Source organism: Lagopus leucura, unplaced genomic scaffold (assembly GCF_019238085.1).
Source record: "Lagopus leucura isolate 7727_CA_CO unplaced genomic scaffold, USGS_WTPT01 Super-Scaffold_73, whole genome shotgun sequence".
NCBI lineage: Eukaryota > Metazoa > Chordata > Aves > Galliformes > Phasianidae > Lagopus > Lagopus leucura.
This window is the reverse complement of record NW_024962252.1, coordinates 68,944,143-68,959,837: the sequence shown is the minus strand read 5'-3', so window position 1 is coordinate 68,959,837 and position 15,695 is coordinate 68,944,143. Positions and strand designations below refer to the sequence as shown.

The 15,695-nt window shown below is 42.6% G+C and overlaps 1 protein-coding gene across 2 annotated transcripts in view; it reads left to right on the top strand.

The window, feature by feature from the left end:
- The first annotated feature begins 2,509 nt into the window (after positions 1-2,509).
- Positions 2,510-15,695, top strand: part of ADSS2 (adenylosuccinate synthase 2) — a 32,435-nt gene continuing 19,249 nt past the window's right edge. The window contains exons 1-2 of one of the 2 annotated variants that reach the window (XM_042894249.1): positions 2,510-2,677; positions 14,090-14,192. In XM_042894249.1, the coding sequence (XP_042750183.1) occupies positions 2,510-2,677; positions 14,090-14,192 (271 nt within the window). Of the gene's footprint in view, positions 2,678-14,089; positions 14,193-14,600; positions 14,691-15,695 lie in introns of those variants that run through there. The other variant, XM_042894256.1, reaches the window with a different exon arrangement.

The following is a 15,695-nucleotide window of genomic DNA, read 5'->3' as shown; positions in this document are numbered from 1 at the left end:
CTTGTTAGTTCCAGAAAAAGCAGTCACATTTCTTCATTCCCTCCTTGGAGGTAAACTTTGTATCACCTCAAAATGCTCACACAAAGCAGATTTGGCTTGCTGAACTAGAAAAAAAGTTAATAGATGCCCTCCATATTAGAAGAAAAAGAACTACTGTAACATTGCAAGCTCTTGCTGGTTCTCTTGATCATATTAAACAAAATTAGTGCAATTGGGTACTTCTGTACAGTATTATTCTAAACTCCTCCTTATACTACAACTAAATGCCTATTTTTGACAAGGGGCATTAGATGCCTGTTGTTTTTCTGCTTTGGTCAAGAGTTAGTGTTTTTTATAACTACACTACAAACAGTGAATTGTGTAGATAATTTAGCATCTCTTGTGTTATTAGAGTGAAACTCCCTTTAGTTTGCAAAGAAAAGGGAGGAGTGGGGGGAGGGATGGCAGATACATATTAACTAAAAATTCTAAACCTCACCATACCAATCAGTATTGATTACCTCAATCTTCATTAAACACTTACATCTTTCCTGGAGGTAAAGAGTTCATAGTTTTCTTCCGCAGTTCTATCCCTACCAAGAAATCACACCAAAATATAATTTCAAAACTCGTCTGTAATGAATAAAAATAGCAGCAGAATGACAATGTGCGCCTAGTACCTCTTTGGAAAGTAGCAATGCACTAATACCATGTTATCAGAACACTATCCATGAAGACTCAAATATATTTTGAGTTTCAAGAGAATATTTGTGCTGGCAATGGTTTAGCATTAGTATCTTTCAGCTAAACTGGAAAATCATATCCTAAATCAGGACCATGTTTTGGGGAGTCATGAGACAGTGTACAGTTTATTTCAAAGTGACTGCACTAGAACCAAGTTTTCCATTGCATCAGCAAAATGGGTGAGACAGACTTCAGCAGCTCCTCGTGCTTCTTACTAACTTCCCCAAGGCTCTGTCCAGTGGAACACCATTGCTATGGTTTTTAGCAGCCAAAAATATTAATACAGTGCGCAGTATCAAGAGTTAGGAGCTCATTTACTCTTTAAAGTGCATACATACAATTGTCTCATATCACCTGCAATTGCTCATCTTTCCACAGCACTCAGCCAACTATCACAGAACCATGGAACCACAGAATTGTATGGCTGGCAGGGACCTCTAGTCCAACCCCCTGCCAAAGCAGGTTCCCTACAGCAGACTGCACAGGTAGGTGAGTCTTGAATATCTCCAGAGGAGACTCCACAAAACCTCTGGGCAGCCTGTTCTACTGCTTTGTCACCTTTACTGTGAAGAAGTTCTTACACACATTGGTGTGGAACTTCCTACACTTCAGTTTGTGGCTGTTTCTCCTTGCCCTACATAGATTTTATTATAAATCTTTCTACCCTTAACTGGTTAACCTTCTCTCTGGTGAATTTTATAGCTCCTGCAGTTGTTGAAGGTTGTTGAAGGGAGTGAACCTGAAGGAACACAGATGCAACTAAAACCCAACATAACTCCATGACCTGCCCGATAGCTGCAGACTGCCAGCGCCTGCTCAGTGACTCATGTTTCTGAGTAGCCGTCTGAGCAGTAATTACATCATTTAGACTTATGCCTTTTTAATAGCTGCTTTCAAAAAAATTCTTTCCCCTAGGCGTGTTGATTCTGTGAAGTAGGAAAGAATGAAAGCCCCTGAGACACTAGTTCCACTTCTAAAGCCTCAAGTATGCACGAGGAAGGCATTTCTCTGAGATGGGTTTTTTCCATTATTGTTCTTCCTCATGAGTAAGCTTAGGGCCATGTTCTGACCCCTCTGGAGAAAATGGCTTCTCACGTTCACCCCGTGTTCTAGAAACGCTCATTTCTGTGGATCTGGGGACGCGCAAGCACACCTGTAGCACCTCAGCCACGGGCTGCTGCGTGCTGGGGAGTCAGAAAGAGGACCCTCGGCACCAGATCCCGTGTAACCCCGAGCCGCGCTCAGGGTCTCCTCCCGCCCCACAGCCCCACTTGGCGCCCCTGCCCCCTCCTTCCACCTCCACAGGGCGCAGTCTGTCTCCGGCCGCAGCAGGAGCAGCAGGAACAACGCCCGCAGCAGCACCATCACTCCCCACCCTGTCACTAACGGCCGCTGACTCGCGCCGCCGCGGTGGCGCCTGGGGCGGCCGCTGACCAACTGTTTCCAGTTTCAGGTGCCGCTCGCGGGAACCACGCGCCCCAGCGTGCACCGCGCCCAGCTCCGCGCGGCAGGCCGCCGGGCGGGGACCGCGGGGCGCGATGGGTAGCGTAGTCCGCGCCGCGGGGCGCGGGAGATCGGCGCAAGGGCGAAGAAGGCGCCCAGAGCGCCGGTAGCGGCAGCGGGGCGGGTCGCTGCCGGAGGCGGCTCGGCAGGGCGGGCGGTGCCGGTGGGCGGCACCACCACCTGGATGCGGCATCCCCGCCCGGCCGGGAGGAGGCGGGGGCAGCGGGGCCGCCGCGCGCTGCCGCATGTGCCTGGAGCGGCGCCGGAGCGGGCAGCGCGAGCCATGGCGGAGCACGGCGCCCCGGCGCCCGCCATCCCCAATGGCGGGTGCGCGGCCCGCCTCCCCGGCAACAAGGTGACCGTCGTGCTGGGCGCCCAGTGGGGCGACGAGGGCAAGGGCAAGGTGGTGGATCTGCTGGCGCAGGACGCCGACATCGTCTGCAGGTGCCAGGTGAGAGGAGCGCGGGAGGCCGGCCGGCGTCGCCGGGTGTCACCTTGAGGCCGCCCGCGCCCCTTCCCCTCTCTCCGCCCGGCGCGGGGCCGCCGTGGGCTGGGGGCGAAGAGCGGCGGCCGGGCCCCGAGGCTCTCAGCCCTTCTTTGTCCCCGCGAGGCGCGGGGAAGGCGTCTCTTCGGCCGCCCGCGGCCGGGAGCGGGAACGTGCCCCGGGGTCGGCGCTCCCCTTCCCGCCGCCGCGCTCCGCTCTTTGTCTGCGAGGCGCCGGGGAAGGGAAGCACGCCCGCCCTCAGCATCGCGCCGCGGCCCCGAGGCGGTGAGCGGAGGGAGAAGGCGCGGAACCCCTCTGTCTGCCTTGGGATTTCCCCCTGGGTCGCTTTGTGGAGGCCTTGTTCGTAGAAGGGTTGCGAAGTGAGTGCAGCCTGCAGACAGGGCGCTCCTCAGTGCCTGCATCAAAACAAATGGAGATCCGAGAGGAGAGCTTTTTCTTTTTCCCTTAATATTTCTCTCGTAGCGATTCTGTGGAGTACCATGGCTTGAGCTGGAGCTGCGTGCGTTTTTTCCCGAAGTTAGAGGTACGGCTGCACAAAATGCCCGTGGCACGTGTGGGCTGCACCTCGGTTCTGTTATCTGCCCGCTGCCGCTGGGTGCACGCACGAAATCCATATTTGATAAATGCGTTTGGGAAAAGAGCGCCTTTCTCCTAACACTGTGAACACTGAGACGTTGTACAGTCTAAGGAAAGCCGTGCATAAAGCTGGGGTTGTCAAGGCTCCGGCAGTTGCAAAGCAGAGAAATAAAAAAAAAAACAAAACTTGGCAACTTGGAGACGGATTTGGAAGTCAAGAAATACAACTGGTTTTGCAAATGAATGACTTTTCTCATTCCCTGTGTTTACACAAACCAAAATGTGCTGCGGGGCACAGAGCACGGGACTGGTTTTTTCTCTGCAGCCTTGCTCTTGGGGCAGACGGTGCCAGGTGAGAAGCACGCGGTGCTGCGTTCCGCCGGGGAGGGGGAGGTGGCCAGGCTTAATGGATGTGCTGCTTTCTTCCAGACAGCTGAGCAAAGATCAGGAATGGGGAAAAACTGTGGTGTGATCTTGGTGGCTGTTTCGGCCCTCGCTAACTACTTGTGGCTGCTGCTGAAGGTTGAGGGCCTCATGATGTCAGGGCCTCCTCCCATGTTTGGAGTTAAATTAAATCGTCAAAATGGCAGGAAACTGTGTGTTTTTTTTTGTTTTGTTTTGTTTTTGTTGGTTTTACTTTCTGCTGTTTTAGTAAGCAAAACTGACTTGACTTGGCTCAGGGGAGCCCAGAAGGAGGTAAGCAAAGAGAGGGGTTTCCCAGAATGAGAGGGAAGATAGGGCTGTTCTCATCCAGCAGTGCTGACTTGTGTGTCATCTCACTGTGTGTTGTGCAGGAATACCCCTGATGGTTTTGTTGAGCAAGAGTATGAAGATGACTCTTGTGTGTCTCATAGCAGTACAGCCAATGAAAACAGGCTGTACCTCAGTCTGCCCTTGGCTAATGGCAGCTTCCTACAGTCCATACTTCTGGGTCCTGTCTTCCTGTTGGACTCTGTTCAGCTGCGTAGTTGCTAAAACACCTGTGGGTGAGGCCAAGTATTTCTGTCATGTTCCTATGAAAGTGTGCTAGTACAGCTACTTCATTGGCGGACTCAGTAGGTTGGAGCTGATATTAGATGGCTTAGAAAACTATTGTATTGGAACTGAAAGTCTGGGAGCTCTCACATGGCTTCATACCACCATGCTCGGTTTTGTGCAGATGTGGGCCATAAAAACAGTTCTGCAACAGAGCAAGTTATCACTGACTTTTACAACTCCTGTAAGGGCAATGCACGGTTACACTTGCCGTATCTTCTTGTTTCATAGGTAACAGGTGTCCTCATTACTTCTGTAGCTGGCTGCCTGGCTGATGCAAGCTGGGGCACCTGGAACAGGCTGCCTGCCTAGGTACAGCCAGGACACCTAGTGCTGTGGCTGTGCTTCTTCCAAATATCACCTAGGCTTTGGAGGTTGCTCAAAGGATGTGAAGTTTTCTTGTTGTGTTTATTAAAATTAGTGATGAGGTTTCAGAAACACCAGACTTTTAACAAACAAGGCTAAAGCGCAAAGACATGCCCAGAGGCTGCAGGTATATAGTGTTAACGCAGCTGCTCTGGCAACTGTGGTTGTGTAATGATGGCACTGCCAGGACAGAGGGCTCTGATGCATTTCATGCTAACACATCTGCAATATAGTCATAGTACGTACTGGTTCTTTCACTGTTAAGTTCGAATAAGAGATACCTGGTAAAATGATGCTTTCATTAAGGCAAATACATCTATGAGACTTCTGCACTTAAACCTACCTCTGATGCTCAGAGGCTTACAGACCAAAGCCTTTTTACCTGCTGTCATTTAAACTGTAGTCCAGGCAGTAAAACAGAACAAGAATTGGTTAGGTTTTCTGGAGCAGTTGTCAGGAAAAGCGTGCTTTTGTGGTTTTTTTATTGTCATACTTTCCTCTAAGCAAGCAGTCAGCCTTGCTGCCCTCAGAGCTGGCAATGTTTAAACATGTATGTTGTGTTTTTGCCAGTTCCGTGGGTAATGGAAAGTTAAAAGGAGAACATTCATTGTTCTGATTAAGGGACTTCCTACGTTGCAAAGTGCAACCAAATTAGGAAATTTGATTACTATGATTTCATTCCTTAATGGGTATGGGAATGGCAAAATAATACAAGCGAATGATTTGAAGTAATCATCTTATCAAAACAAAGAGTAGAAAAAACATATTATGCGTCTCTTATTACCTCCCTTCAGTGTACCCCCGTACACAATACAGCAAAAACAAAACAAACAACCACCCAACATGCTGTCTTTGCTGCATGATTCTCATTTGTTCATTTCTTCAGCACATTTGCTGGTCACTGTTCTAGCTCTACAGGTAGCTTATTTATTTAGAGTAATACCTCAGAGATGAAGATTTTGAAGTCTTCCAGAATTAAGGTGTGCTCACTGTGCTGGAGAATCCTATCTTCTTGCTGCTTTAAAACTGAATTGAAGCTTCTTACTACATCTTCTCAGCTGATACCAGCTTGGCAGAGATGGGAGCAGGATAGGAGCTACAGCAGTTTCCATCAGATCAGGCACTCCGTAGATAATGGCATGCTGGAGCTCTCCCTCCTGTGGGCTGTGGTCATCAGCATGCTGGTAACATGTGCTGCTGGACGGAGAGGTCAGTAAAATGAGTTCATTGACCTGCCAGGAGTGAGTGCTTCACAGACTGGCTTCAGAGCAGTGTGGGTAGGTGATTGCTCCTTGTTGTAAACAATCCAGCAACAAGGCATTATTTCAAACAGAAGAGCAGCTGGAACCTCATATGCTAAGAGGAGATCTTAACAGCACAAGAGAACAAATTACACCTTGACACATGGGTTTCTTGCTGTTCTTTCAGACTGTTATTACAGAATCTCACTGTTTTCTTGTGGTTGATGAAGATGCAGTCCTTCATAGCAGCTCAGTCAAATTTCAAATATATGTATTTTTTTTCTCTTGCTGCTTTCTATATTTAGAGGAGGCTGTCTGTAGATGTTTCCAAAATCACTATTTGTTATTCATATCCATTCTTTACTCTGTTGCTGTGGAACGTAGAAAACAACAACGGGTTCTGTACACTGAAGCAATGTAGCACTGGACCCATCTATGCTTTCAGCATTTTTCTTCTTCCTTATTGACTTCCTTCACCTGATCTCATATCTTTTAGGGATAGATCAGTCTTTTTTTCTTGATTCAAATGAAGACTTGCATTATGAGTCCAGTTTCCTACTTGTATGGCATTTTTTTGAGATGAGCAGAAGAAACTTGGGCTAGATGTAATGAAATTAATGTTTTATTTGTTAAGAGAAAGTAGGCAAAGAATGATGCTGAATGTTGTTTATACTGAAATCGTGGGATAGGTTATATAGTCGAGTTTGATGGCTACATTGAGCAAGAAATTAATTATGAATATGTATGTGGGGCAAGGAATTTGTTATCCACACTTCGGTGTTATTTTTCTATTTGTTTTTTTTTTTCTCAAAGGAGGGATGATTGGCAAGCTGAGGGTCTAAGTAGATTTTTGACAATATGATTTGAAATGGGAAGCCCCACTGAGTGGCCCAATAATTGCAAAGCTACCTTGGGGTATGTAATGGAACTTCAGGATCACATACACTGCTCACCTTGTTTAAAGGTGTTTCTGGAATGCCAAGAAGCTACATGTGACAAGAAGGAAGGGATATATGCATCGTAATTAGTGATGGTAGCTCACTTTTTTGATGCATTTGTGGCTTTTCATTTAAGAGTTAAATGGAAGTGTTTACGATCATATGATACCAAAGCAACACGGACTTGCTTCTTGCCCAGCATGACATGACAGTCACTTGTATTACTAGTTCAGAAACCACCGTGGCTGCTCTGAGCTGAAAATTAATGCTGCAGTGTGGTGGCAGGAGGAAAAAAAAAAAAGTGTGCACACCCACACACCTCCGATAGGGAGAGCTCAAGGAAGTGCATGACTCCTTTCTGAATACAGGCATAAGATAACATCTTTTTAAACTAGGCAATTAATTTCTGTTCTAGAGGAGTCAGCTTGAAAGCCTCCTTTGCTCTACCCGGAGGCATCCTGTTTTAAGGTGGACCACTTGGCATTGCTGTGTCATAAGGAAAGGCAGTCACTGTTGCAGACTTTGGGGGGCTCTTTAGTGCATATTTTAGTATATCAGAGCTGCTTTAAACAATTGTGAGTTTAATGTCAGTATTGGAGCCCTCACAGTACATTTCTAGCAGTAATTTCAGTCTGCTTTTCTAATAAATCCTCCTGTGCACTTCAGCTGTTGGGTGAAGTTGTGGTGCTGTAGGCTGGGCAGCGAGGAGGGTGCTGGTGTTGGCAAGGTGTCAGGGTTTGAAATACTCCCTTATCTTGGTACATACAGATATGTCTTGGTTCATAACAGATTTTAGCGCTCTGGCTACTGTACTGTATAGGCGAGTTCTATGCACCAAGAAAACAGAGTAACTACAAATTCTTCCCACCAGAAGGACCAGCAGTAAAGTCCTGTAGGTATTTATTAGGGAACAGGCTGCCCAGGGAGGTGGTGGAGTCTCCTTCTCTGGAGATGTTCAAGACCTGCCTGGATGCCGACCTGTGCGACCTGGTGTAGGGAACCTGCTTTGGCAGGGGGGTTGGACTCGGTGATCTCAGGAGGTCCCTTCCAACCCCTACAATTCTGTGATTCTGTGATTCTGTATGTCCGTGAGATTGATTGCAAACCCATGAGCATGGGAATTTCCAGAGCGAACTCATCAGAGAAGAGAGTTCTGGCTTGGGATTTTTTCTAAAAACATTTCAAGGTGACTCTGTATTGTTTTCAGTCATTTTAGAAAATGAGATTCCATGCTTCCTCAACTGTGGGCTTCACTTGGCTTCAGAAGAGCTCTTAAGGTAGCAAACGTTATATTAGTGTTATTTTTGTCCGCTTAAATTTTTTACATCCTGAGTAAACTTTAATATTGAAATGTATTTATGGAAAGCTAAATGAGTAACTTAGGAAATGCTGCTTGTACCTGCAGACCTAGCAAAAAACAAACTGAGAAATCAGCATGAGGAACCAAGCACCCCAGCAAACAATGAGTCATTTCAACTTCAGTATTTTGTAATGCAATTCCAGGGAGGGGGAGGTGGGAGGAAGGAGTCTGACAAATATTATAAATGCTCATTCTCTGTGCTCTGTACGTGGCCTGCACTGGAAGGTGTTATCACTGGACAGCGTGTAATGAGCTGAAGGGCTCGTAGCCTGCAGGAAGGTTCCAGGTGAGAAGGTGGTTTTGCTCAGAGACTCAAAAACAATAATTACATTGTAGTCAGGTGCTTGTACAAATATTATTCAGTTCTTTAACCCAAATATTTTAACTGCCAGTAAAGGTACTTTAAAAAAAAAAAAATAATGGTGTGTTGCCTTCCAGCACTTTGATGGCAGGTCTTGGCCAGTGGGACTCACTTGTTTGATTTGTTGAACTTTCAAGTTTGTTTTCAGAAAAATATCAGCCAGCAGGTAATGACTTTTTTCCTTCAAAATTAGTATTTTCAGGCACTTGAAACTATTGCAAGAAGGGTGTTTTCTAAGAATGTTTATCAAGTGGCACCCAGATGTACAATACATGTAGCAGCCTTTGCTATCTTAAGCCCCCTCTGTGCATGTGTAACTGATCCTGTTCACGTTTGTCAGGATAGCGGTACTTTACAATAGTTCTGTGTATAGTGCTGACTGGCCTATCTATATTGAGTGTATGGGTGCAGATTCTTGGGTGTGGTGCTTAAACTGAGAAGGATTTTCATGCTACTTAATCTTCAGCAGGTTAGAGGGGAAAAACAACTTTTTTTTCCTTAAAAATGTCTCTGAGCAGCTTACTGCTCTGGAAGGAATATTTCAAACAGGTGTTTCTTAGGGATTGGTTTTTGGTACGGGGCTTCTAGAGAAAGTAGGTAAGTAGGTAGCCTGTTGTTCCCATGATTACTGTCATCCTAACAGAACTTGTCTGGTAACTCGTCTATTACTGTGCACCTTCCCCTCATATGCCTGTATACTTAGCAGTTCTACATGCTGAATAGCTTGGATGTTGTGGGATTACCAGCTAGTGGCCAAGGATCACATGCTTTTTCAAGAAAGTGATGTAAGCATACTGCAATAGTGACACTGGAAGAATACTAGGAAATATATATTAGGGCTGTGTATTTCGTTTGTTTTTCCCTCAAATCTATGACTGGAAGAGATGTTTCTAAGATTCTGAGCTTCACAGTTCCATGAACTGCTCAAAGTGATACTGTTGGGGAGAGGAAAAAAAAGAGGTGTTCAGTTCATATTTTATATTAAGTAAGCTCACATTTCCCAGTTACCAGCAGAAAAGGTCAGGTGTCACCCAGTGGTTGCTACCCTCCCAGGGTCACTAGCAGCTGTGCAGGCAGCAGTGAGCAAGTTGCAAGTTGGAGGCTGCATCTGGCCTTGAAGCCAGTGCTGAGAAGCAACAGTGATACTAGGCATTGACCTAATTGACCATTCCAATTGACCATTGGAAAAGTGAAAAATTAAGGGAAGACAGCTTTGTTTTGCAGAGTCCGGGCTCGTGGCAGCTGAAAAGTTGAGGAAATCCTATTCAAGACACAACTTAATACTGTTTATAATTTGGCAAAGCTCTGGGCTGCTTTGCTGAGAGGGCTGATCCCATTGGCGCTGTAGAACATGTTATGAGAGAAGAGAGACTTTCCAAATACTGTTGCAAAGATGTGGGTAGAAGGGATAGTGTAAGGAAGGGAGAAAAGGACAAGTGGAAAGTAAATGGTTTTCATTCACCTTCCTCCAACACAGTTATGTGGAAATTGCTGACTTCTGAAAATCAAATTTTAGAAACCTCAGTGTGCTAAAAATTACGCAGTGCTGTGCTTTGATAGAGATGCACAAATACAAAAAATAGCTGTCAATCTTTGAAGTAAGCTTTATTAGAACACAGGAGAGAAGATTGTTTGTATCCTTACCTAACAGACTCCTAGCATAACCTAGAGAGTTATTTCAGTGTTAAATAAGCAAAAGTTAAGCTCGGCAGCTTCAGTTCTTACAAATAGATGTAATATATTGAGAAGCCATGGAAGCAGGGAGAGAGCACATAGCTACATAAAAAGGTTACGTTGGTTTGATTGTATACAGCAAGGGTCTTGCAGACTTTGAAGGCTTTCTTCTAGTCCTACATATACTGTCAATGCTGACCTGTTTTTTGGTCTTCTGTGACTTTAGTTTGCTTAAAAATAACTAATATATTTGTTTCTTTTTTATTTTTTATTTTTTTTCTTAAAAGGAGTTCCTGACTTATCTTTTGTGTTAGGTGTTTGCATCTTTGCTGTCTCACAGAGTGTCACTTTTACATAATTTGGAGATTAAATATTGCGTACCGAGCATGTAAAGTCTTGAGTTTGTTAAATGTTTCTCAAGAAATGACCTCTGTGTTTTTCTTCCCCTTTGGCAAAAACTTCATAAAACTTTGAAGTTTATTTGAGAATAAACAACGAAGTTTCTTCTCACTGTTAATGAAACACAGGAGTTCTCCATTGATGTTTAAATAATTGAATCAAAGGAGTGTTGGCTTGAATGACCCAACTGATCCCTTTTGGATCACTGTGGTGAGGGAGGAGTGAGAAATACAGATAGAAAGGACTGAAGCCAGAGGTGACTTCCTCAGTTTATACATTGGATTAAGCCTGGAGGCAACAGTTATGAAGATGTTGGTGTTATTGTCAGTTTCTGGATGAAGGGGAAAAAAGAATACTGCTGATTGGGGGGGAAAAAGAAACAGACCAAAACCAACACTATTAACCCACCAAACTCAAGAACTCAACAAGCCCCCTGCTGCTAGAACTCTGAATTTGGGTTTTTGTAAACAAAATTGTTTACAAAAGCTGTGTTGTGCAATATCTAAGCATACAACATGAGTATAAATATATATATATGTATATATATATATATATATATACTTTATATATATATATATATACTTTAAGTATATGACATGAATCATTCTCTTTGTATATTACGACTCATTAGTTATGTAACAGTACACTTGCATTAGGTTAGGGCTTACCTGTAAGTCAATATTTTGAAGGCTTTCTTAATTGAATGCTGTTGTTGTAGTGCTCTCCTAAAATACAGTTTGAAACTTTAAAAATTGAACTTTTTGATGGACTGATGCTGAAAGCAGGGTGTGAACTGGCCAGACACTCCTACCTATCAATTGTTCGACTGGGCAATCAGTAGCTCATTTGGAATGAAATCTTTCCATGCTGTAGGCATTTTCCTAACACAAACAAGTGAACTCTGAGATTAAAATTTCAGTATAATCTGCAAACCAGCATTAAGAAGCCTTGAGAACTAAGAGTGCATTCAAGTGGTGATTCATCACACACAATGCTGAGATTATTATTATTTTTTTTTGACTTGTAAGCAAATTCCCTTGAAGTATAGCTGCTAATAGCAAAGATCTGGAAGTTTATGTAACTTGGGTGACTAGCTTGCTTTTGGAGAAAGCATGAGCTGCGCTGTGCCTGCGGTTCAAGGCTGAAAGGATAAAATGCCAGTTTTATTCTGTCAGCCATGAGCTATTTTCAAATGAGTGTGGAAACAACACACCTTTGTGTACCTTGACGTCATTCAGTAGTGTAAGGGAAAAATCTTGATACTACCAACAAACAGCAGCTCTGTCCTTATGCTGTGCGCCTTACTCAAGCTGACTGGCCGCTGAACTTTATGTTAGCACATCTAAATGACACAGTGAGCTTGGCAATCTTTTAAAAGACTAAGAATTTATTGTTAAGCATGATATGCGATGGCCAATTTTTTTCTTCTCTTAAGCATGTTGATTCTTGAAAAAAAAATGTTATTGCTAAATAACTTGAGAAGCAAAACATGAAATTTCCGGTCAGTACAGGATTTCAGTTTGGACTCATCTTCATATTGGCAAATTACTGCTACCTCAGTATTCCAGTATGGTACTTAGACCTATTTATTGAATTTACATTTAAAGTGCGTCAGTCTATAGGTTCAATTTGTTTATATTGATATTACTAGTGGATTTAATGGGAATAAATTGAAGGAATCTGATGAGGAAGAAGGTAACTACCATTTTCATCAGATTCGCTCTACTGTAAATGCTCTTTTTGTATCTAACTGTTCTTTCTTCACCTGCTTTGCTTAGATTTGCAAACATAGAGTAAGGGAACTCATATAAATAGCTTGTGTAATAGCTAAAATAGCTATAATTTATGTGTGTAACTTAATAGTTAACTAACATAAATAGCTTGTATAATAAAAATAGCTTGTATAATTTATGTGTGTAACTTAATAGTTCATCAGATACAGCCTAGTTTTTGAGTAACACGCAGTGCCTGAGGAGTTATCAGCATTGCATTTAGAAAACTGTTGTAAGACATCTACTTGCTAATGTAGCTGTTCAGCATCCTTTTAAATCAAAGGTAGAACTGTGGGGGTGATAGACCTCTAAACCTTTCTTAACTGCTGCTGTTGAGAGGATGGGAGGAAAGTTATTTCTGAACTTTAATTAAACAGATTACTTGCTTTATTTTTGTGTATGTTTCATATGTTGTGAATAGGAAATTTGGACTTTTCTGCTTAAGTCTCTTGCAGTAAAAACCATCTGTATCGAGAAATCTACAACTTTTTCAAGGTACTGCGCGGAAAAACTCTGTAATGTATTACAACTTCACTTACATTCAGGTGTTCTCCTTGGGTGAAGGTCTTCATGTCTTCCCTCTGTTTCCAAAGGGTGTCAGACTGCTATAAGCTGAGATGATGCATTTATCTATGGCAGAGAGGTTTGAATATCTAAGAATATTCTTTACTCATAATGCAAGATATATGGCTTTAGGTATCGTGTTTGTGGTGCTTAAGTGTTTTAGAGGTACCAAGTAGGCTTGGAGTCACAGCAGAGCTTAAGCTTATTTTCAAAAGTATAACAAATAAGAACTGGGGATATTTTGTAATGTTTTGTAATCTGTTTAGTTTCGTAAGACTTAGACACAGGGCCCTTTTTGTATTTTTGAAGTATTTCACAGTTTAACAAATCTCTTAATACTCTTGTACCTCATGGTCGTGAGAAAAGGTAGAAATGCTGAATATTAGTTGGTGCAAGGGGTCTTCTACTTAACCGCAGTTGTCTTGGTTGTCTCTAGAGTCACTTCTTAACAGCGGGCTTTGAATACTAATGCCTTGTACTGGCTGAGGAGGCATAGAATGAACTTGTCTTGTTATTGTGGAAAAACATGAAAAAGACTGAACCACAAATTCAGAACAACAAGCTTGCATGTTGCCAAACAGCTGACCTTATCCTCCCTAATTACACTAGGGCTTTATCTACTCATTTTTAGCTGGTATTTTTCTTTGTTAATGTTGCAGTTTGACTATTAATGTTTATTCTTCATAAGTGTAATAGGAATGTAGTGAAACTGATGGCTTTTAGAAATGTTTGCATGTTTCAGTATATTTATAGCTCTATCCAACAATTTCTAGAAATACATTAATCTTATTTTTAAAAAAAGGCATTTTTACTTTTGATAAATACCATCCGAAATCTATGACTGATAATACACATGTTGAATTTGTCAAGCGTGACAAACCAAGTACAGCAGACTTACTGGGAGAAGGAGGTCTTTAATAGATTTTTTTTTTACCAGTAGCAGAAATGAAAGCTGCAAAGTCGAAGATGGAACGAGTTTATTCCATATGTGTACTATTTTAATTTGTCTTCCGTATGAAAAACTATTAATGTATTTTTTATTTTTTTTTTATTTTTCCCCTCGCCACCTTAGGGAGGCAATAATGCAGGACACACAGTCGTTGTGGATTCTGTGGAATATGACTTCCATCTTCTGCCAAGTGGGATTATCAACCCAAAAGTCACTGCATTCATTGGTGAGTAGGATATCTCTGAAGCAAAACCAGACAATAATGTGGTTTCAAACTTTTGACATAATAAAACAACAAAATATACTCAAGGACAGACAGAAACAGACAGAAATTTTCCCTCAAATTCTTGCAGGCTTGAGCTTTGCTTAAGTTTGGATTATGGATGTTTCTTTTGTCTTGGATAGGTCATTTTTGTTGTTATTGTTCTATCAATGCAAACAGCTAACTGCCAAGCATATCTTCATTTTTCTTTCCCTCTTTTTTTTTTTTTCCTATCAATGATTTCTTTTATTGTCACAATTCCTCCTCCATTTTATTCTTCAGCCTCCATAAATGACTACCAGTACCATTAGCCACTTTCTTCCCTTTTCCATTGAATTGCAGAAGGAATGTTGATTCCAAGAAGATCCATGTACTGTGTAGATCTTGTCAAAAGGTCTCTTCAAGAGAGTACACTAGAAGATTTGGGCCAGTGACAGTACTAAGTGATGTCAGGATCCTACGGTTTGTTTGCTTTGCAAAAGGAGGTTTAGGCTGTCCTCTGTTGCTCCATACTAATACACTTACCCATTTTTACTCTTGGAATCCTGTTTCTGGTCCTACTCATTTTCCTTTGAATGGTTTGTATGACTAACTTACTTAGAAATTTTAAAAGCTACACAGTATTACTTCCTGAAAATGAAGGTGAGCTTAGAACAATCCTATAGCTGTGCATGTGTTCATGTGCTCTTTCACAAATGAAGTTGTTTCTGCATTACTTAAAAACTATGACCTACCAAGATTTTCAGCTGGCTTTTTTGACACCACAAACTCCCATCCCTTATACAATGTTTTTATACAAGCCAGGATTTTGTTGTTATGCTCCTTCCCACTACTTCTTCCTGCACATCTCGTTTCTTTGGTCCTATAGTCATATGTCTCAGCTTGGGTCTTGTACAAATAGTAAGTGGTCGTTGTCTAGTCGTTAGTTTGCTAACTAACACAGCAACTGAAGAGCATCTTTCAGTACCTGCTGAATTCTTGGGATTGGTTTGTGGTGGCTGTGTGCTTGCAGTCAGTGTTAATGCTGTACTCGATGGGAATTTGTCAGTGGCTCTTTTATATTATGATTTCTTAGTTGAATTGCTTTGGATTAACTCTCTGTCTAGTACTTCTGTGGACAGTGCCCAAATAGACATGGAAATATAAGTACCCTCTGATGGAGGGGAGGTTGGGATGCTAATTTCTCCTAGTTTTGCGGGCTGTGACAGACATTACTGCTTTTATTTTCTTTTGGTATGCTGTTGTATTATGTTTCTTTTAAATGTTGTTTCTGGAAGCCTGTGAAAAAGGATGTTCATTTGCTATGTTCTCTTTACTGGACTCAGGTCAAGGAGGGAAAAGCACCTTATAAAACTGCAGTGGGCAGGAGAGAGCTTTTCACAAATCTTTATGTGCCCATCTCTTGGCCTTGTCTATTCGGAATTTTGTTGTTCTAGTTTCTTTTAAGATTGTTGCATTGTTGTGTTT